At 35.2% G+C, this 22,827-nt stretch overlaps 1 protein-coding gene across 11 annotated transcripts in view; it reads left to right on the plus strand.

The window, feature by feature from the left end:
• DNAH5 (dynein axonemal heavy chain 5) overlaps positions 1-22,827 on the plus strand; it is a 137,190-nt gene that overhangs the window by 95,006 nt on the left and 19,357 nt on the right. For 10 of the 11 annotated variants that reach the window (XM_026791770.2, XM_074545669.1, XM_074545631.1 and 7 more), the window contains 14 exons: positions 3,878-4,050; positions 6,574-6,704; positions 7,544-7,697; positions 8,347-8,614; positions 9,197-9,428; positions 10,913-11,027; positions 11,242-11,418; positions 13,989-14,192; positions 15,862-16,041; positions 16,945-17,082; positions 17,667-17,802; positions 19,249-19,565; positions 20,813-20,968; positions 21,398-21,580. In XM_026791770.2, the coding sequence (XP_026647571.2) occupies positions 3,878-4,050; positions 6,574-6,704; positions 7,544-7,697; positions 8,347-8,614; positions 9,197-9,428; positions 10,913-11,027; positions 11,242-11,418; positions 13,989-14,192; positions 15,862-16,041; positions 16,945-17,082; positions 17,667-17,802; positions 19,249-19,565; positions 20,813-20,968; positions 21,398-21,580 (2,564 nt within the window). The remainder of the gene's footprint in view (positions 1-3,877; positions 4,051-6,573; positions 6,705-7,543; positions 7,698-8,346; positions 8,615-9,196; positions 9,429-10,912; positions 11,028-11,241; positions 11,419-13,988; positions 14,193-15,861; positions 16,042-16,944; positions 17,083-17,666; positions 17,803-19,248; positions 19,566-20,812; positions 20,969-21,397; positions 21,581-22,827) is intronic. The other variant, XM_074545661.1, reaches the window with a different exon arrangement.

The following is a 22,827-nucleotide window of genomic DNA, read 5'->3' on the forward strand; positions in this document are numbered from 1 at the left end:
GCATGAGTCTTTTTATTCCAAAAGGATCAAGGAAATTTGTTATGAATGACCTGAAATGGTGGGGTTGCAGTAGTAGATAAAGGATTGCAATGTAGGTAACATGCCCCAGAAATCTGATTAAAAAATACTGTCTCTGGGCTAATCCAATACTCTTTAGGAAGTAACTATTAAATGTAACAAATGACTATTAATTCAAATTTTCCTGAATGCTAGTTAAACCTCTTTAAAAACCTGTATGACTTATAGCAATACCTTTATGTCTTTCAAACAAAAATGTGGTGTCGCTGACCTCACTAAATTACCTGGGAATATTTATCAATTGTTGCAAAAGAACAGAAAACATTTGTTTGGGTTTAGGGAAGGTCGTTAGATGATTCAGTTATCTGTGTTGGTATCACTGCAATGATGGAGAGTGGAGCAATGGGAGACTGGCATGAATGGCCAATGCTATTTGAACTTTCCCTTGAACAATTGAGGTAGAAGGCAGTGACAAAAGGAGAATAAAGGATAGGACATATTTCATTGGAAGGAATAAAATAGAAGTTAAAGTAAACTAGTGTAAGAAAGAAATAATTACAGCCTTAAATAACTTTCTAAATTTCATCAGTGTAGAGAAGACTGAAATGTAAGTCAGAATGCATATCGAGAGAGTGAGGAGTGATTTTTAATGCGAAAATTTAGGTCCACACTAGAAACCATCATATTGAACTGAAAAATAAATGTACTTCTCAACATTTGATAAATGATAAAGGTATTTCTCAAAATTATTTGCCTTTTTTGGTGACAGATTAAATGTACCTGTCCTGTAACCTGCTCTTTAGCATGGAGCTTCATCTAAATACAAAGCGGGAGACTCTCATATAGAAAGGCTATATTTTGCTCTCAATAGATTTCAGGACCTAAGTCCTGGGCCTTGAGAACCCCCTTTCTTTGGCTTTAAATGAAAAGAATAACAAGCGTCATTTTTTTTTATTTGTTCCTATAATGGCATTTAGTATTTCCCATTGTGGTGGAAGTGTACAAGCAGGACCTTGATTTCTAAGCTCTTAAATATATAAAAAATTAGATCTGACATTGACTTCAAAGAGCCCTATGCTGAGATCAGTAATATGTTTACTGGTACCAGATAATCTTTTTGTCTCTGGGTTGTAAAAGCAAACAATATGTTTGTCCCTGAGAGAAGTACAGGATGACTTAGATCTTGGTCAACTTTTACATCTTAGCTCCAAGGAATTGTTTGTGGTGCTAGTGATCTCAAGACCCTCTACCTATTCAAAGGTGTTTTTATCAGTTGGTTTTGAGATTGTTAGTTAATACTTTTGATTATGAATCTTGAGACTGAGCAAGACATTAAAATAATATGTTTTGCTGGCTGCCTCTCTAAATAATGGAAAATTTTTCCCTTTCCTAGGTTTTGTACTTCATTATACTGTCCTTGGACATTAACAATAAAACTGTAGAAACAGAGTTAAGATGATATAATTATTTTAAATTTTTCAAAACTGTAAAAGTATCACTGCAGGTTAAGTTCTTAATGTATTTATATTAGTTTCTTATCAGGTTTAATTTGTTTAAATGTCTTATTCAACTTGTAAGAAATCGATTTCCATCTGGAATACTCCTTTAGTTTAACCAGTGCTTTTACAGGTTAAAATAAGAAGTCAATTAATTTAATTAGATTCAATCTGGAGGAGTGTTCCTATGCAGAAGCAATATAGAGATACAAGTTCTGAAATTAAGGTGACTTCAAGCAAACAAAAAATGCAATATAAAGGACAGCTGAAAAAGAATTAATAATTTGTGTATTTTGATAGAGTAGGTTCTGTGGTAAAATGTAGTTTTCTTAAAATATGTTTTAAAATATGTATTTTGGGGTTTTAGTTTTGTTATTGTTTTTATGTTGTTTTTTCCTTTGAAATTGCATGAGCATTAGAAAGGTGAATAGAAAGGAAATGGAGAAAAATTTGAAAGAAGAAAAAGTTACAGACAGTATTCTAAATACAGTTGAGTTTACTTGGGGGTTGAAGTTCTTTTCCCCACCTTTTTGTCCCTTACCTTCCCACTGGCTTCTAGTGCTTTACTAAACTTTAGGGAAATGCTTATTTTACTGGATGATTTATTTCATTGATTTTAATTATACCAATTAAAGATAATGTTCTGAATTATATATTTCTTCAGCAAGTTAGAAGAGGCTTAGCAAAACTGAATGATTTAGAATAATAGAAAAATACATCCTGTGGCATATATAGATCACAAAATCCTGAAAGTAATTGAGCTAAATGTATGTAAATAAGAGCAAAATGTACTGTACCACTATTATTTTTGAGGAAATACAAATGACCAACCAAAAGCCCCCTGATGTCTGTCTGCTGGCACTGTTTCAATGAGATTTGTCTGATATTTTTAAATGAAATATGGTCTGGATGAGAAGTGAGATGGATTAAAAATTGCTGAGTGGTCAAGCCCAGAAAGTGGTTGGTGTTTAGTGGCTCCAAGTCTAATCAGAGACCAGTAACTAATGATGTATCCCAAGGGTCAGCACAGGGCCCAGCCATCCTCAACATTATCATTAGTGTTCTGGGTGATGGGGCACTGTCCCCTCAAGCCAGCTCCCAGATACTGCAAAGCAAGGAGGAGTAGTTGATATGCCAGAGGTTGTGCTGGCTCCCAGATAGCTTAACTGGAACTCCATAAGGTTCTGCAAAGGGAAGTGCAAAGTCCTGGACCTGGGGAGGAAAGGTCCCATGCACCAGTATACACTGGTGGTCACCCACCTGCAAGTCAGCTTTGCAGAAATGGACCTGGAGGTGCTGGTCGATACCAGCCTGAACATGACCCAGCAGTGTACCCTTGCAGGAACAAAAAAACTAGCGACACCCTGAGCTGCATTAGAAGAAATATAGCCAGAAGGCCAAGGGAGGTTTTCCTTTTCCTTTTTCAGCACTAGTAAGGCTACACCTGGAGTGCTGTATCTGAGTCAGGGGTCCCCAATACAAGAAGGACACAGATATACTGGATAAAATCTATTGAAGAACTTGAACATCAGTAATCCCTTTTGTTTTCTTTTTTTTTTTTATTTTTCTTTTTCTCCACTGTGGCAGTCTGGTGCAGGTTGTCCAGAGATGTTGTGGAGTCTGTCTTTGGAGGTATTCAGCAGCCACCTGAGCATGGTCTTGGAGAACCAGCTCTAGGTGGCCCATCTTGGGCAAGGGGTTGGACCAGATGACCTTCAGAGGTCCCTGATGATCTCAACTTTTCTGTAATTTTATTTGCTGTAAGAATTCTTATGAATGAAAGCATGTCACCTTTCAGCATGATTAAGGTTATGAATGGAAAAATGAGGCAGTGGCACTGTTACTTCCTTTCTTTGAGAATTGACTTGTGCTGTGTATATCACCTAAGGAAACAAATGTATGCTAATTCATGGTGAATATATTTTTTGTTGTGGCAGTTATTAGTTTCAAGAGTATGTTTTTTCTAGAGCAATTATTTAATCAATTTAGACTGTTTGTCTTTTACAGAAAAGATTATTTGCAATTTTAAACTGCAGTATTTATTTACCTTCATTCTCTGGTGCTACTTTTTTTCCAAGCACCTAAACAAGTATCATTTTTCATCATTCAAGTTTCAGATAAAGACAGCTATTTAGGTTTTTTTTTCTCATTTTGTCTTTAAAAATTACTTTGCTGAAATTACCATTTCTTGCAGGCAGGGTGTACTCAGCACTCTCATATGTACATCTAATATATAATATTATGTATAATAAACCTGTTTCTGGGTGGTGAAACTTCTAGTTATCTTCACTTACTTGTCCCCTCATTGAACCTTTGTCAATTATTTAAACTGCTAAGGTTTTATTACTTGCTTTTTGTTCTAGATGAGAAACCAGAGGAAGCTAATTTAGATATTCCCAAAATCTATGAACCAATCTCCTCATTTAATCAGCTACGGGATCGTTTAAATAAGTTTTTGCAAGCATACAATGAGAATGTTCGTGGTACTGGAATGGACGTGGTTTTCTTTGAGGATGCCATGGTTCATTTAGTCAAGGTACAGTCTTGCTGGATTGCTATTTGTTGTTGTTCAGTTGCCCACATCTCCTTTGAATAGAGGTATGCATGAATCAAGGTAAATTACTTCTGAAACTGCTGCAGCTAATTTATTGCTATCAAATATTTGATCCGTCACACTGTGACTAGGTATTAAAACCTATTAAAAACTTTTTAGAAAATGCACCAGATGGAACTATTATACCTATCTTTTATGTTTGGAGGGATCATGGTGCTAGCTATTCTGATTTTATTTCAACCTTCCTCCTTTATTCTTCTGGGAGCCCTTCCTGTCTTTCGAATGAGTCAAATGAAATTCAGGTTAAGACATAATTGGTTGCTTCTGAAGGAGTACGCACAGCAGAGTAGGAATTAATGTAGTCCAAAATTCTTTTATAGATCCACAGTATGCTCACTACTTTTAAAGTTCTTTTGAATATGGATTGGAGCTGACCATAACTTTCAGCACAGCACAGCTTGATATGATTGTTCACACAGAATAGACTCATACAAAGGAGAGCTTTTTTTTTTTTTTCCTTTAACACTAGAACCCCTATTGTCTAAGTAGAATACTGAGGTTTTCGGTATTTTTTAGATTATTAAGAACTGTATATGTAATTGCATCATCCCCCCCAAATACAGTATTAAATATCAAAACAATTTAATTATAGTTGACAAACACATTGCATCTGGGGTTTTCAAAATTTTTGCATTAATTCTCGTTATTTTGCAAAATCAGTCTCTTTCTTTCTAAGGTTTATGGGCAAAATTAATGATGTTTTGCTCTGGATTTCTTTAGGACAATTGTAAATAATCATCACACTTACCAATAAGTTTCTTATTTATTTCTAGGAAAAAACTATATAAGTTTAGGATGCAATACATTTTTTTTTTCACTGAACAGCCAACTGTCATCAGAAATATTTTTGGGTAGCCAGATGGTAAATACCTGAAATATTTTATTAGTATTTTCTTGGATAAAATTATAATTTTATGCTTTATGCAAAATGCTTTGCTTGGATAAAAAGTGTATATATGATTTTAAATTCTTGGAAACACGAACAACTGTGTAGACCTGAGAAAGCTTCTAAGAGAAAGCGAGATAGGCACAGTTGAGGTAATGCCTAATCTGAGCTGTCATAATATGGCTTGAATGAGTTAAAGCTGAGGGATATCTTAAATAGAGAGCAAAATTTCCAATTAACAGCTTGTGTGCCTCTGCCTGAAACAGATCTAATAGCTATTATTGAAATGATTAGTGGTATTGCAAAGATGTTGTGCAAATTAAATTTTCTTTCTCTGGTTAAATAATAAAGCTTAGAGTAAGCCTTCATACTTGATTTTATCTTTCTTGTGAAACATTAACCAATGGAAAATAACAAATATGTTACATTTAATATGTAAAATTAATAGGTTTAAAATTAGAGGAAATTGGCATGACTATCTTTAATGGCTTAGAAGGAGGTAACTCAGAGAAAAGGCAAGTAAATAAGTCTCACAGGTTGTTTACTGATACGATGGAATTCTGGAGTCATCAAAGAACTGTTCAAGATAATAAAGAGAACAGAAGTCAATCCTGTGCATCATTGCTTGTATGGAGAAGACAAGCTGCTAACCAGCTGGATGGTATTATTGTGTCTTTGAGAGGGAATTGGCTCTGTGCTGCTCTGGATATTAATGTAGGCTCTTCTGGGTACAGTGAGGATCTGTTCTCTTGCAACTGATGGACTGCCATGTTTCATGGCATTGTTTTTTGGCTATGGGCTGTAAGACAAGTTCTGTATGCAGTTCACGGTTACTGCTGAAATTTTTTTTGCTCTGAATTTTAAAGGCTTTGTTTGTTTACATTGCACAGTCCTGAACTGAAGGGAAATGTGGAGCAGCAGGAAGCTACTGCCTTTTGATTTAAAATATAAATAATGAAGTGGGAAAGAAATGTTGATCTAATTGGGAGATGTTTCACTGCGATCAAATATTCATACTTGATACTGTGCATTTTTACAGTCAAGTAAATGAGAATTGTAACAAGTTTCATTATAAAGGCAGTATTATTACCTGCTGCAGAGAATGCTGAAGACTCTTTGTCCCGAATTTAACATGCCTGGAACAGCCTGTCCTTCAGGTCACAATGAGATGAGTCTTACCAAAGTTATCCAGAGGTCATGGTACTGGGGAAATTATTTCCTTCCCAATTTTGATAATCCCACATGCTGTGATAGCACATCACTAAGAAATCACAGCTGAGATTTACTTGCACTTTGCAGGAGACATAATTCTACTGATAACTGAACCTACACAGTGGTGGAATCAAATGGTTGCTATACTATCTGACAGGTCAACACTAAACACTGCGAAGTACAAATATCCACAGAATATATTAATAGTAATATAGACTCCTTTAATTAAACCTTAAAGTTTTAATTTGTTCTTCATTTCTAATATAACTTTAGTAATATGGTAGCATAGAATTTTGGATGTGTGACTCTTGCACATTGTACCAATGAATGACTGGTATATTACACAGATTTCCCGCTTGATTCGCACTCCTCGTGGAAATGCTCTCTTAGTTGGAGTTGGTGGCTCAGGAAAGCAGAGCTTGACGAGACTGGCATCCTTCATAGCTGGCTATGACACATTCCAGATAACGTTAACAAGGTGAGCATTACCTGAAATTTAACTAAATAAGTACTTCGTGTTTTAAGTCTTCCTATAAATAAAACAGGCTCACATTCTCTGATCACCATCACATAGAGTAGAAGGACATGACTATCCTTTGAAACTTACTAGATCTAAGTGATTTTCTAAAATAATTGTGAATTTTTGCTATCTTTGGAGTAGGAAATTATTTTGTTTCCTTCACAGAAAGAGAAAGAGTATTGGCGGTTTCAAGTTATCTTTGCATCTTTACACAGTACATTAAATGGTACCGAAAACATTTTTAGGTGGTTATCAATCCAAAAGGCTTTTATGAATTAATCTCATAATATTTGAAATACTGTCATCTGAGGAGGACGAATCTTTATCCCTGCCCTCTAATTTGGTAGATCTTGGGTATCTGTCAGTATTTTGACAACCTTTTCCAAGTACATCATTCCCTTACTTCACATTGTTCAACCCAGTGTGGTTTCTTTTGAAATAAAGATGAAAAAAAATTATAAATCCCCCTGTGAATGCCTCAGAATGAATACCATCCCAACTGTCTGTAGGACAGGTCAATTTTGGTACTCAAATGTAATTTTAGCAAAGTGAAATTATTTTAAATCTTTTGCAGGTGTGTTGGCTCCAGAAGAAATTGTAGGGTCGCATGTGGGAATGTCCCTGAGTATGGGTCTCATCAGAGGACCTATCTGAAATAAGCACCTTTATGCCTCAAGTTCCAAGACATTGTTTCTGACTTAAATTTGCTTAGGTTTTTTTACCCTTTTGGTGAGAAGACTTTTTTAAAAAGAGATGAGTATCTGTATTTGTTCAACTAACATTTTTTTTTTTTATAGATCATACAACACTTTAAACTTGATGGAAGATCTGAAACTCTTATACAGAACAGCAGGACTGCAAGGCAAAGGCACCTGTTTTCTTTTTACAGACAATGAGATCAAAGATGAGTCCTTCTTGGAATACTTGAACAATGTGTTGTCATCAGGAGAGGTAAGAAGATCAATTTTCTGCTTTTTAAAGTTCATAATTGAAGAGTTTATTTGAATATTTTGTTTTAAGTCAAAGAGTACACTTCCAAAAACTAGAACTCAAGTGCTTTTTGTCATTAAAGTATTATTAAAAATGAATGCAGTCTCCAAAATCTACAAAATCCTAGATTAGACTGAGCGAAGTGATCTCAAGGGACATGAGAACAGCTTTACAAAAATAAAATTTGGACTTGAGAACCATTACTGATGTTTTTAAAAGTTGTCTGTTAAATTAACTATTAGTGTACAGTTAGTTTTGGTATGGTAAATTCATGTCCAGAATGGATGGATTTTATTGATTTTATTTACTTATTTATTATTTTAGGGTTATGTTTCAGAGTAATTGCTACTAGTTATTAGAAGTTAAAGAGAAGGAATGAAAGCTATTGGAGGGTGGGGTTTAAAATTTACAGCAAGTTCGATTTCAGTCTATTTGATGGAATCACTTCATTAAAACTTCTTGTTTAAAGAAAGGAGTTGGGGGGTGCTAATAATTTCAGTGTCTGAGATGTATGTCCCTTCCTACAGTGGTGTGTATTAAAAGAACCTTTTGCTGTATCCTCTATTTTGGATCATCTCAAAAAGCATGAAAAATCTTCCTTTTCCCAAAGGTCTCAAACTTATTTGCACGTGATGAGGTAGATGAGATCATTGGTGATCTCATTCCCTTCTTCAAAAAGGAGTATCCACGAAAACCTCCAACCAGTGAAGCTCTGTATGACTATTTCATGGCCAGAGTCCGTCAGAACCTTCACGTAGTTCTTTGCTTTTCACCAGTAGGTGAAAAATTCCGAAATAGGGCCCTGAAGTTCCCTGCTCTCATTTCTGGATGCACTATAGATTGGTTCAGCCGATGGCCTAAGGATGCGCTGGTGGCAGGTATGGGTAGGTTTTATCTTTGCAGACACATAATTTTCTGATCAGTGGTCATGTAGCTGTTTTAATTGTGTTGAATTTTACCAGAAGAAACTTAATTGATTCTAAGATTTGATGTAGGTATTCTCTTCTTAAATGCCTGTTTTATTAAGCTGTCAAAATATTTCTAACAGAAGAATGGTTTTGAACACAGTTTAAAGAAAAATTCCCCGTGAAGATGTCTGAAAAGTATTTGTAAAGAACGCAAAGATGCTACTAAAGAGATTATTTGTGAATGTGTCTGTGATAGAGCATAGAGTAGAAGGTGGTGATTACCCAGTCCCTGGTAGGTAGCAGCTAGGTCCAGAGTGAAAAAGCAGTTGCACATTTTGGAGATGAATAATGACAGATCCTTAGCTATACTTTTTATTGACACGTGTGGAATATTATTCAGAATCTGATGGTGAAGAGTAAAGAAGACTGGGTTTTCAGAAGCTGGGTGAAAGCCAAGATACTACATGCTGACTTGTTTTATAGTGACTTGTTTATTAGCTAAGATGCTTTTATAAATATTTACTTAAATTTAGGCTTTCTTTCTTTCCTAAGTGTCTGAACACTTCCTGTCCTCATTTGATATGGACTGCAGTGCTGATACAAAGAGGGAAATTGTGCAGTGTATGGGCTCATTCCAGGATGGAGTGGCAGAAAAGTGTTCTGATTACTTTCAAAGATACAGACGTTCTACACATGTGACTCCTAAATCCTACCTGACCTTTATTCAGGGATACAAAACCACATACAAAGAAAAGCATGCTGAAGTGCAAATATTATCAAACAGGTAAACTCAGGTTACTTCTGTTTTCCTTGGTTTTCTTCCCCAGGTAGGTATAGTCTGATATACTTCATTTCAATGCATGGCTTGTCTCCTCACACAGCAAAAAAGGTATTTTTAATTCCTAAAATTATGTGAAGGTGTAACTTATTCAAATATTATAGATGCTCTTGTCCTATAAGATAAATTTGGGGGGCGGGGAGTGTAGTGGTACTTGACAAATAGAAGTAGAAGGAATATGAGGTGAATATAAATTATACCCACGTGTTTTCAAAGAGCAAAAGAAGACATCTACATGTAATTTCATAATATACTGATAATAGCATTTAATTTGCCAGTTGGCAACTTTTGTTTCCTTGTTGAACCCTTGTAACCTCCTGTTATGAACATGTAAGGAATATCCAAAGTGGTTTTGTGAACACAGAGCCTCACTTAGACTCCTGAACTTTTTACTTGTACATTATTAAGGTGGTTTTGATATACTTTTTCCTATTTTCAGATGCTTTATTAAGCTAGTGATATCTATTTGCAGATATATCTTCATGTCAGGAGCACCCAACTATAATGTAAAATTTTAGCAATTAGTGTATCAGTTGGTATCACCCTTAAGAAAAACTGCCTTCTCAGTTTTGAAAGATTGTTAATAAGAGCTGGAAACCTTAAAGAAAGGCTTAAACTTGTTGATTTGGCATTGAAACGTTATTTGTCTTCAAAGTCAAATTGAGTTTGAAACCTGTAGTTGTGTTAGGGTGAAGGCTTGTAGAACAGAAGGGTATTGCCCTGTTTTCTGCCTTCAGATTTACCAAGTTAGTTCATGAAGTCCAATTTCTTCCACTTAAACTTAGTTGCACTGTCTGAATCTGTTGGGGGTTACACTTTGTCTGTTCTGCTGTATTTGTTCAGCTGTCCAAGTACTGGGTAGCCTTTGCAATAGCAGTCTGTGTAGAGGCCTTTTAAACTTGTCTGAAAAGTCCCAAGTGAAGAGTTTTTGATAGAAAAAAAGCACTGTTGAAGGAGAATTTTAATGCTGAATCAGAGAAGTCTTATCGCAATACTATTTTTCCTTTTCTCTCTTTTGCTTGGTCTTTGTTTGTTTTCAGTTTCCACTTCAAATAAGAAATATTGATTGGTTATAATTTTCAGAATTTCGGTGATCAGAAAATGCTTTCTGCTGTACAGAACTTAGTTCTTTGATTATTGGCTCAAGAGGGGCAATGACATTTACAGAACCAACATGTAGGATTTTATGCAATGATAAAGGCATACTGTTTGATCAGAAGTGGGTAAAATTTCAAGCCAAAAACTTTATTGATGTACTTTATTGTTCACTTTATTGATTCTGAAGATATCAGAAATAAAAGTTCTTGTCCAAGTTTTTGTTTTTTTTTTTTGGTGTAAAATATCTCTTGCAATTGTTCATTCTGATTGATGGAAAGTAGAGTGAATTACATAGTGAATGAGAAGCTTTTTATTTTGCTTTTTAACTTCAGAGTAAATACTGGTCTGGAAAAATTGAAAGAGGCCTCTGAGTCAGTGGCTGCTCTAAGCAGAGAACTGGAGGTAAAAGAAAAGGAACTTCAAATTGCCAATGAAAAAGCTGACATGGTATGTACAGCCTTCAAAGTGTATTGCTGTTTGATTTTTTTTTCTCCTTTTATTCCTTCTATTTTTAAAAAAATAATTAAATTAAGGTAAATGTTGGACAGAAAGGATCTTGGAGAAAATGATGGTATTTGAGTTTTCTGGAATTGACCAGATATGATTTTGCAAAAAAACCCCCTCTTTTAACTTCGGGCATGTGGGTTTTCTCACATTCTAGGTATTGAAGGAAGTTACTGTAAAAGCACAAGCTGCTGAGAATGTGAAAGGTGATGTTCAGAAAGTGAAAGACAAAGCTCAAGCTATTGTAGACAGTATCACAGTTGACAAAGCCATTGCTGAAGAGAAGTTGGAGGCTGCCAAGCCTGCTCTGGAAGAGGCAGAGGCAGCCTTACAGGTTAGTCCTTGGACCATGTACAACATTACCACTAAGAAGGTGGATGTCTTTGAAACACCAAATTGCAGGCGCATTACATAACTCTTCACTAGACAGAAAATAAATACATGTATTTTGAGGTTCCATTTTGTTTTTCTTTTTTCACATGAGTACCACTCCAAAATAGTCAGTTTTCAGAAAAGGGCAAATTCTAACTTTCTTTAAAACTGTAATTTGAATATATTTATCTTTGTCTGCTCAGCTGACTTTATAGGAGGATGCGCCTCAAGACATTTTGCTGTGAGCAGTACTAGTGGAATCTGAAATATACCTGTTAGATGCTAGAAGGGAGCTCACATCTCAAGAAACAGAAAAGTATGAAGAAAAATCCTGAAGGTTAGACAAACCTCAAAGGGTTTTTGTAGATTTGCTGGAAATTACGCCTTTCCATTTGAGAGGCTGCCAGCAGTTGTGATGGTTAAAGACTTATTTGAAGGAATGGCATGATTAGCTTTAAAATCTAGTGTAGAAGAATTTTTATGGATCTTCTGAATGTAAGACTTCACTTTGATTGAGAGATGTTTAACAGCTTCTGACTGCCATGATGCTTAAAGGACAGAGTGCAAAAGTCTAAATGAGGGTTGATGACCTGGCAGCTGGGAAGAGTGAAGTATGGGAGAAGGTTTGTATTATAAGACACTGATATATAGCCACAGGAAAAAGGTTAAAGAGCTAGCAACAACAAACCAGCAAACCTGGTAGTAGGCAAACATTCTGACAGGTGAAAAAATAAGCAATGTTAATTAGTCAGCATCTGCAGTATAAAGATGGCACCTGTATCATGTGTCTGCACCTGTATCTTATTAAAGGTTACTTTCTGCTTTTGACTAAAGTGGCTGAACCAGAACAATACTGCTCTTCTTGAAATGTAGGGTGCTAATAAATGAAAACCTGATTTCAAGAAAAAGTGATGCTGGCATTATTGTAAAACTTCTCAATTGGAAAAAATTGAATTTCTGGAATTTTCTATAATAAATTGCTTTGCCTATGTCTAAAGAGGAAAGGCAAACTATCATAAAAACAGAATCTTATAATCATTACAGATTTGCAAATTTGAGCTAGGGATTCCTATAGTAGAATTCTGCTTGCAGAGTCCATAAATGCCTATTAAAATATTTGGTAAATAGAAAGGTCATTACCCAGATGGGAAAAAAAAAGTTATTAGCTATTTTACTCAATTTTTAATATATTTTAAGTATGATAAATGCTACATTAAGAGAAAGGTAGATACACAACGTCTTATAAGCATTTCTAAACATATAGTGAGAATAGTTTGAATAAGAATTGTCAGAGTTCAGAAAAACTTTGTTGCATTTTGCCCTGTAATAAAAATAGCACATTAATGCATAACTATAAACAAGTAAATAAATAAAATTTAAATTTAAAAATTTTTGGCACAATTTGTATGTTAGCAAAAACTAAGGCTGAGCTGAATTTCCTAACAGTCACTAAGAAACACTGGGTAAAGTTTTCACACAGATATCAGGAAAATCTCTGGTGAATTATTTGATGCACACTGAACCCAACAAGTAGCAAAATATTGAAGGGAAGCAAAGGGCTGGCAGAGGGAAGGCAGCCTGGGTGGTCTGCAGTGCTTTGAAGTCCCTTTATTGAAGGATAGACACAAGTAATTAAAATATGCCTTCATGAATTCCCAGTGAGGTGTGTGCTAGGCTAGAAGCAAGATCATGGCACTCACAGTACTCTGTTTGAATACTCAGATTACTCAGTAATCTGTTGCTTACTGTTTGGGCTGTTGTGTACTTGGACTAATTAAACTGCCTCTAAAGAAGCAAAGCTTCTGCTCTGAGTTGTGTGTGTTGTAGGAGCAAATCTGCCCATCCACTTTCACCATTGTTCAGTGGTTTTGTTGCTTTCTATGGGGCGCAGTAAACGCTGTTGCTCAAATCAATTCTTCTCTAAGGAGACCTCTTCAGCAGACTCTTCTGATAAGTCTTTTCTAATTCATGATATAGAGTTATGAGTTACAGTGTTAGGGTAGTAAGGCTTATTTAGCCTTACTTATTAAAGTCTAGGTTTTCATACCTTATTATAATATATTTTTCTTGCAGGCCTGCTTCTACACCAGGAATATTCCTGGTAAGATGTATTAGAAGGTACAAACATATGCATATAAGAGTTTCCTTAATTTACCTTCATTTGCTAGATGTCAACAGAAAGTATTTCCTTTCAAAACACAGTTTCTGGTCAATATGTTTGCATTTAAAAAACAAATAAAATTTCAAGATATTTCTGGTTTGCTCTTTTTTATTGTCAAAACAGTTCATGGTAGTTTTGAGTTTTAAGGTGCAGCTGTGGAGGTGCTGTGCTGAGGTTTCCTAGGAGTTGATAGGAGATGGTAGTAAAAATCTGATGAGGGGGTTCTTCTAGCTTCATGCTTTTTAGAGATAAAAATAACATATATATTTTTTTTTTCTCCCATTGATTAATACTGTTGGTGAGTTTATGTTCCATGTTTTATGAACTAAACAGTAGCAGTAATTGCTTTGCCCTTTGTTTTCAATTCCTAGACAATAAAACCTGCAGACATTGCCACGGTGCGCACGCTGGGCCGGCCGCCTCACCTCATCATGCGCATCATGGACTGCGTGCTGCTGCTCTTCCAGCGCAGAGTCAACCACGTCAAAATCGATCAGGAAAAATGCTGCACTGTTCCGTCGTGGCAAGAATCACTGAAGCTGATGACAACAGGGAACTTCTTACAGAGCCTACAGGTGCTTGTGCAACCTTTTTCTTTTTTATTTATTTTATTTTTATAATGTAAGAAAATAAGGGACAATGTTTTCTCTGCTGTTCATAGGAGGGCAAATGTGGGGAGGGAAATCACACAATAGAACTGAAATGTTAAGGGCTTAAGAATAAATATGTCAGAATGAAATAAACTTTAATCCTCTTTGCAAATTCATGTTATAGATCACCTGTAATTTTTCCTAAGTAAGGCAATGAAATTGTTTTAGGTGACAAGTGACTCAAAGCTTGAAGCATTTGGTTTGGATAGCCATTACTTATCTGTTTCATTAAACCTGATAACAAACATCTTTTTTTCTGGTATTTAACTTTTCATTAATTTTCAACATTTTAGCTTGTGCTCTGGTTTGGAAAAGCATAGATGGTTATTAGGATGAACGCAACCAGGACTTTTTAAAATGTGAGATTTTTTTGGTTCACAGGATTTGTCTAGGGCAATGGAAAGACTAACTAACTGGTAAAAAAATCCCTTTTCATAACTTAAAATAATAATATTATGATTTATCTATCTTGATCTTGCATAATATTTATCTTTACTCAGCTGACTTTATAGTCAGGATGTGCCTCAAGACATTTTGCTGTGAGCAGTACTAGTGAAATCTGAAATACACCTGTTAGATGCTAGAAGGGAGCTCACATCTCAAGAAACAGAAAAGTATGAAAAGTCCTGAAGGATAGACAGACCTCCAAGGGTTTTGCATCACACTCTCTGCCCCATCAGACAGTCCATGAAATGTAGGATAATCCACATCATACGCTATGCCTCTCCATCAAAAACCAAAACATTATCGGAATGAATGGTATATATTCCTGCCCCACTGAGTGTTATCATTCCTGATTTCTGCATTTTGAGTTTACTTAATTTGTCACTGGTCTAGTAGGAGGCTTGACCTGCTTTATGTGGTTGGTAGTGGCATGGATGCTGTTTATGTAGTATTCACATTGCATCTACTTGTAAAGGTTTTTAATTTTCTATAGGACTTCAACATTTTATTTTGCTTGTGCTTAATTAAACCCATTTGTGCTTCAGGGAACAGCTCTTTTTCAAGTTTGTCTGGGATTGGGTTTCAGTATACATTGTAAATAAATTTGAGGGTGAAAATTGAGAGCTTTTCAGGAGGAAAAAGGAAAAATATGCTTTCTCAAGAAAAGAGTAAAAATAAATTCTTTAAAAATTAAATACATTCCAGTAATTAGACAAGGTAATTTAAGGGTAAGATAGATGGCTTTACCTTTGAAAGGACTGTCTTGCAGAATGTATGTTTTTGAAGTAGAGTTTAGCTCTTCATTTTCTTTTTGAAGATTGTTAAAACTTATTTTGTATTAAGCAATATGAAATTTTTAGCAGGACCAGTGACATTTTGAAACAATGATTAGCTGTCTAACAGGAGTAGTGAGTGTGAGATAGCAAAGATCATAAATTAAAGCAAACTTTTTTCCATTTTGTAAGTATTTATAACAGTGGACTGACTGTAAAAGTCTCAAAGATACATGTGACAAATAATTTCATACAAGTTGTTTATAAGTAACACTTGTGATCTTTCTGGTGTTCTATGTGTTCTGAAATACATGTAAATATCATTTACACTTATTGCATGTGTTTTGTAACTTGCACTTTCAAAAATTTTTTTTCAGCAATTTCAGAAAGACACAATTAACGAAGAAGTGGTAGAACTTTTGAGCCCTTATTTTGAAATGGTGGACTACAACATTGAGACAGCTAAGAGAGTATGTGGGAATGTTGCTGGCCTTTGCTCATGGACGAAAGCTATGGCGGTATTTTTTTCCATCAACAAAGAAGTATTACCTTTGAAGGTATGTATGTTTGTCAGTCAAAGACATCTTCTGCTCCTTCTCATCCTCACCTGTTTTCACTTGAGAATTTAATTTGTGGGAAACTTCATCTGCCTTATTTTAACTGGTGGTTCCTTCTCTTGAAATTTATTATCTTGAACACTGTACTTCTACAATAAAATATATTTCAAATGTTTCCACTTTTACATTTGAGTTCTCAAAATTATGAAAGAGATGGTATGATTTTATGCCTCTGGACTCCTACTGGATGAGATTAAAGCATCTGTCATCAAGTTAAATACACTACTGCAATTGCTCTACATTAATTTAGAATTAAGTAGAAAAAAGCCTTGAAATTTGATTCTTTTAATGTTCCAGATCTCAGTTGATAAGAAGATTGTACAGATACTCTTCATCAGTATTATGTAGAGAAAAAAAACCAGGCCTAAGCAGATAGAATGAAAGTCAGGAAGAACATGGTCCAGCATGTTTAACAGAGAATAGCTTGTATTATAATGGGAATGACTGAGAAGAGAGCAAGATTTGTATTTCAGCCTAGCATATTGGTTGGACAAATCAAGTAGACTTCTAGAGACATCATTCTCTTCTGCAAGCCATGTCAGGCTAACTTTTGTATGACATGAAGAATGACTGGCATTCCCAGAATTATTTTTAATTTTTTTTTTCTAATTGACATTAGGGCAACTGTTAAAGTGCAGCTACCTGAAATAAGAATTTAGTTTTTGTAAAATTCAAATAAAAGGTTTTGCTGCATTATGAAATCTCTACTGAAGAGTTTGATTTGGAAATGTAGTACATTATATTATGTCTACTATATTTCAGAAAGCTTTCTGAAATATATTATAGCAAATACTTTGAAATTCTCTGTGTATGAATACACTTCTATGTTTTTATTTTCTGTAGGCTAACTTAGCAATTCAGGAGAAACGCCTAACCAGTGCTATGCTGGATCTGCAGAAAGCTCAAGAAGAACTGGGAGCCAAGCAAGAAGAATTAGATATTGTGCAGGCAGAGTATGAAAATGCAATGAGAGAAAAGCAGGTGAACTGCTCTTCACAGAAAAGAAGTTTCTACTCTTGCTTTAAGGAACACTTAATGTGTTCGTTCAATTTCACTATTATTCCTTGTTGATGGACAGCAGTTGAAAGATAGATAGTATTTGAATACTGCCTCTTTGCTTTCTACGTCTCTCCTTTGCCTCTGATCCTCTCCCCTCTTTCCTTCCACCCCATCAAAAACTATTTTATTTGTATTCTTTATTCAGTGCCTACTGCTGTAACTTCAGGTTCCACATATGCTATATGTGTATACTGTATTTGAGTAGAATTCCTCAGAATGAATAAGTATCAAGAATTTTACATACTAGTCAACAACTGCACCAAAATAAAAGTTAAGAACAGAAATATTAAAAAGAAATATTGAGTCATGTTTCTAGGAGATGTTGATAGTTTGTCCTGATATATTTTTTCCATTTCACTTTCCCTCCTCTGCATGGTGATAGAGATGTTTAAGAACATATTTCTAACCTGTTGTTTATCTACTGGTTTAATGAGGTGTAGAGATTTTTTATGACCTATCAGATATATGACTGTAAACAATTTCTTTTGGTGCATGGTTTTCTCTAGACTTTGTTGGAAGATGCTGAGCGTTGCCGACATAAAATGCAAACTGCCTCAAGTCTTATAAGTGGTTTAGCAGGTGAAAAAGAGAGGTGGACAGAACAGAGTAAAGAATTTGCCATGCAAACCAAGAGATTGGTTGGTAAGTTTTTATCCAAACCTTTAAATTTGGAATCGAGTTGTTTGAATTAGGTTTAGTGAAACTGAAAACATTTGAAACGTCAAACTTTTCCTTTGTATCTTAGATCCCTGTTTCAAAAGCGAAGGTAATTGTTTTAATTTCCTTGCTAAAGCCCTGTTAGATGAAAAATAAATATAAGGCTAAAGTTCATATTTAAAAAGAAAAGATAATGGACGCTGAGAATGTAGTCACACTACAATTTTAACTTGACTGATATTTGTACGTAACAGTCCAAAGAGAGTAATGTGTTAGCAAGCGCCAATAAAAGGTGTATGACTGAGAATATATGTTGAGGTGAGGAAGACTGATACTCAGGCACTGACATTTATATGTAGAAATCAATATTTTTAACTGCAGTTACTAATGTTCATAAGAATTTGCTTGTTAGAAGGTCATTATTATTTTTTAAATTTGCACTTGTAAACTAAAGTACTTTGTAATAAATAATTAGTTCATTAGTTAGATCAATAAATGAAATTTATCTCATCATTTACTGTGGGCTGAACTTTCTTCTCTGCTTTTTACCTTGAAAGGCTGCAAAAAGCAGCCTGGTTGTATGGGTTGTATTATAGCGACTAAGTTGTGTTTTATTTGTTGCTATAATATATACATGTGTATTAACTTATTAAAAATCCAGGATACCTTCCCCACAGATTAAATCCCCACAGATTTATCCAATTGTTTTTATAGATAACTTGAAAGTGTCCAAAAATACTAGGGCTCTGTATAAAAGTATGATATCTTCTCCAGTTTAAATTTTGCTTTCTTATTTCAGAGGTACAAAACTCCCTCAAACTATGGTGTCATGAAATTTAGGGGGAAAATTTTGAAACTGAACAGAAGATTAAAAGTTGTCACACTTAATACCTCCATAATGATGTCTCTGACACTTTTTATTACCAGTACTCATCACTGTAATTGATTTACAGTAATTTAATTGAATTAGTGCTTATAAGGAGTTCCACCCCACACCCCCCCAGCACACACCCCCCCCCCCCCAGTTGTTTAAGCCTGTTCTTATGAATGCACAAGGAAATGATGGAACTAAAAGTTCATTACTAAGTCCTCTCTGCCATGTCCTGCTTGTACAGGATCTGGTGTTTGGAGTAGTGTTACATGTATGTTGAGTTGACCTAAACAAGCTGCCAGATGCTGATCTCTTGATTCTTACAATTGCATAGTAAGAACAAAGTAAATGTGGCCTCTACTGAAATGTACCATTGTCATGCCATGCAGTGAGCCTTGGAAAAAAGATTTTTTTGCCTTCTTTATGGTTCAAAGTGTGTTCTTCAGTTACCACATGTAGCAACTAGTGAAGGAAACAGCTTGTTCATTAATAGAATGGGCAAAGTTTTAATGCTTTGTTTTGTGGGTTTTTTTTTTTCCTCCCTCCTTTTTCTCTTTTAGGTGATGTACTCTTGGCTACAGCTTTTCTGTCCTATTCTGGTCCTTTTAACCAAGAGTTCCGCAGTCTGCTGTTAAATGACTGGCAAAAGGAAATGAAAAGCCGAAAAATTCCTTTCCGGAACAACTTGAACCTCATAGAAATGCTGACTGATGCTCCAACTATCAGTGAATGGAGCCTGCAAGGATTGCCAAACGACGACTTATCCATACAGAATGGAATCATTGTCACTAAAGCATCTCGTTATCCTTTATTAATTGATCCACAAACACAGGGTAAAATTTGGATTAAAAATAAGGAAGGAAGAAATGACCTTCAGGTAATAGAAATGCTTGTGCTTTCATAATCCCTAAAAACTCTTAGCATACAAGCATTACAATTCATTGATTTGCCTAATGCTTAGGAAATTACATTTATACAAAAATTCTGGCTTGAATATAAAGAATATCTCAGATATATTCTAGTGGATTTGAGATTTGACTAGAGGTGGAAGTGTAATCTTTAGTGCCAGTGACTCAATTTGTTTAATGAATTAATTTTAATAGAACATAAACTTTGGAAAATAGGCTGGATGGGCAATGCCTGGTAATAAACATGTTTTCAGAGTAATGTAAGTGTTAGGAAAAAAACCCACCAACTAGTTGATTAATACAATTTCATGTAAGTGCTTATGAAAAATCACAGCAAGACATTTTTTCATCTTTTAGTCAGAAATTATTGTTAATTTTTGTTGTCTTAGTATGGATGTCAGCTGCTAAGTGCTCTGCAAATATACAGGGAAGATGTAGTGCTACAAAGTATAGCCTGAGGCAAGATACACAAATTCAATTCAAACAAGAAAATGTGAGGAATTCCTGCAATTGTGATTACACCAATAAACCAGCTTAAAAAAAAAATCCCTGAAATCCATACAAGTAGTTTGAGGTGTGATAAAAGAGTGGCTCTGTGAATATAACTACCACTTTCATGCTGATTGTTCTCTAGGTGTGGAAACCTTAAATGGTTTCTTAGTTATGATAAAAATGGTTATTAGTTTGTTTACAGCTTTATTCAAGTCTAAGATGACTGTGCTCTTTGAACATGTTGAAAATCCCAGTTATAACAGGGACTATTTAAAGCAAAGGCTTATTAAGGTCCTGTTCCATATAAACCTCTAATTTTCAAGGGTGAAAAAAACCACAGAAAAATACTTATCTTGGAATTGACCCTGCTGCAGTTTGACTTGGAGATGTTATCCAAGATAAAATTGAAGGTGCTAAAAGGTTCCTGTTAATTTTTCCTGTGAAATTCTTGAGTAGTTGCACTCATAGGATATCAAAATTGGAAGCGCTTAGCCTGCTTTGCTTCTACCTTGGCAGCTGAAAAATAGAACTGCATTCCATGAGCTCTGGCAACAGGGTATGCTGATTTTACCTTTCCTTGAGCTCACAATCATTGTATTCATACTAGTCTATGCACAGTTTCATTGCTTTTGCCAGTACTTTAAAGAAAATGAAATAATTTATAAATATCAAACTAAGAAAAAGATTGGTAAAAGGGCATAAGGTATTGCATTTCTGTTTTCAGATCACTTCTTTGAATCACAAGTATTTTAGAAACCACTTAGAAGACAGCCTTTCTTTGGGAAGACCTCTCTTAGTAGAAGATGTTGGAGAAGAGCTAGACCCAGCACTTGACAATGTTTTGGAAAGAAACATCATCAAAACAGGTTCAGCCAACAAGGTAAAAATAGAACAAGTGTGCAAACATATGGAAACTCCCCTTTCCTCCCTTCCTCTCCCCCCAACCTCTCCTTAGCAAAATAACTCCTAATAAATATAGGACTGTAAAAAATTAAACTAATTTAAACTTGATTAATGCTAATGAAAGAAAAAATAAGGTAGGTTTTAAGTTCACAAATGGTTTATATATTTAATCCATAAAGTTCCGTATTCCTTTGCTTATGACAATTTTTAGAAGTTGAAATAAGTTTTGAATGGGCCATTTAAGGTGACTGGTCTCAACAAATTGTTTGCATCAGATGTATGATTTAAAACTGGATTTTTATGCCTTTAAGCAGAAAAATGTAACATTTTTTCCTATATGTAGTGTCTGAAAAAGTGTGTATTGGCTCTTAATATTTCAAGACTTGTTTTTAAAATTTTTCTTGAGGTCAAAGTTGGTGATAAGGAAGTGGATGTTATGAGTGGCTTCAGACTTTACATTACTACAAAACTGTCAAATCCATGTTACTCTCCTGAAATTAGTGCTCAAACCTCCATCATTGACTTTACTGTAACCATGAAAGGTCTTGAAAATCAACTCTTAGGCAGAGTCATTCTCACAGAGAAGCAGGTAAAAAAATTTATTGTATATCTTTTCCTATCTGTATTTCTTATATTACCTGTAGAATGTTTTACTTTAATTTATTACTCCATATTCCCATATTGCTAGGTAACTTTCTGGCTCTCTCTATAGTGATTATTCTTAATATAACCTATTTGTAATGGTTTAAAAAGTGGCACAGAAGCAATTGACTCATTCATGTGGAAGTTTCTCTGTCTCTTTATTGTTGCAACTGTACTGTATTAACCTTATTTTTCCTGCCTCAATGAGTTATAACCTCATGAGAATGGCCTGTGAAAAGCAAAAGGACTTGAAATCAAAACTGATAAAGAATTCAGACTTAGTTACTTCCTTGCTCCAAGGGAAAATGGGCTACCTACAGACATACCTTTTGACATTGCAGATATATTAGTTGAGGAAGTCCAGATTCAAGATGCCAGTCCCAATCAACCTGCAGTTCTGGAGGGAGGCTAATTGGTACCTTTTTAACTATGGACCAGCTAATCCCTGTAGCTATAAGGTCAGGCAATGTTCATGTCATAAGAAACACTATGCACCTGTGACTGTGTATTTATTGGTGTATTTACTGAGATTTTGGCAATAGTTCCAGTTTATCTTCACAAGAGAGGAATGACAGAAATATCTTTGTTTCCTTATTGTGGCATCTGTTGAGGTTCTCCCATCCATCCAACACCTCCCTCTGCCCCGCCAGCGTAAGATTTTTCTTGTTAATAGACTCAGTTGTCTTGTTCACATTGAGTAGTTGCATTTCATTCCCAAACAGTGCATGGATCTCGTGAGAGAAATCACACTCAATCTGTTAAGGTCTGTTTTCTGTCAGACAGCTTCATTGCACCATCAGCTTCTCTTCAACCATTGACAGCTTGTCAACCCACTCTGTAATGAAATTATCACTGTCTATCTAAAACACGCTGTGATGTGTATATTCACAAAGCCTTATGCCAAAATTCACTTCTTGGGCCTTGAAATACAGTACATTCCTCCAGGAGACAGTTTATCAAATTCCTCCAGTCATTGCTGTTGCTGTATGCTTGCTTGGAGGACACAGAAAAGGGAGGAGCTTGACTTTTCTCAGAGGAATCAAGAAGGAGATGGAGAAGTAACACTCAGGTTGGAACATGAAGAATTCTGATTAGATATTAGGGAAAAAATAATTACACCGAGAGGGGTCAAACCCAGGAGCAGATTAATCAGGGATTTTGTGGAATTTCTGTTCTTGGAAGGGTTCAAGCTTC

This window comes from Zonotrichia albicollis, chromosome 1 (genome assembly GCF_047830755.1).
Source record: "Zonotrichia albicollis isolate bZonAlb1 chromosome 1, bZonAlb1.hap1, whole genome shotgun sequence".
Classification (NCBI taxonomy): Eukaryota; Metazoa; Chordata; class Aves; order Passeriformes; family Passerellidae; genus Zonotrichia; species Zonotrichia albicollis.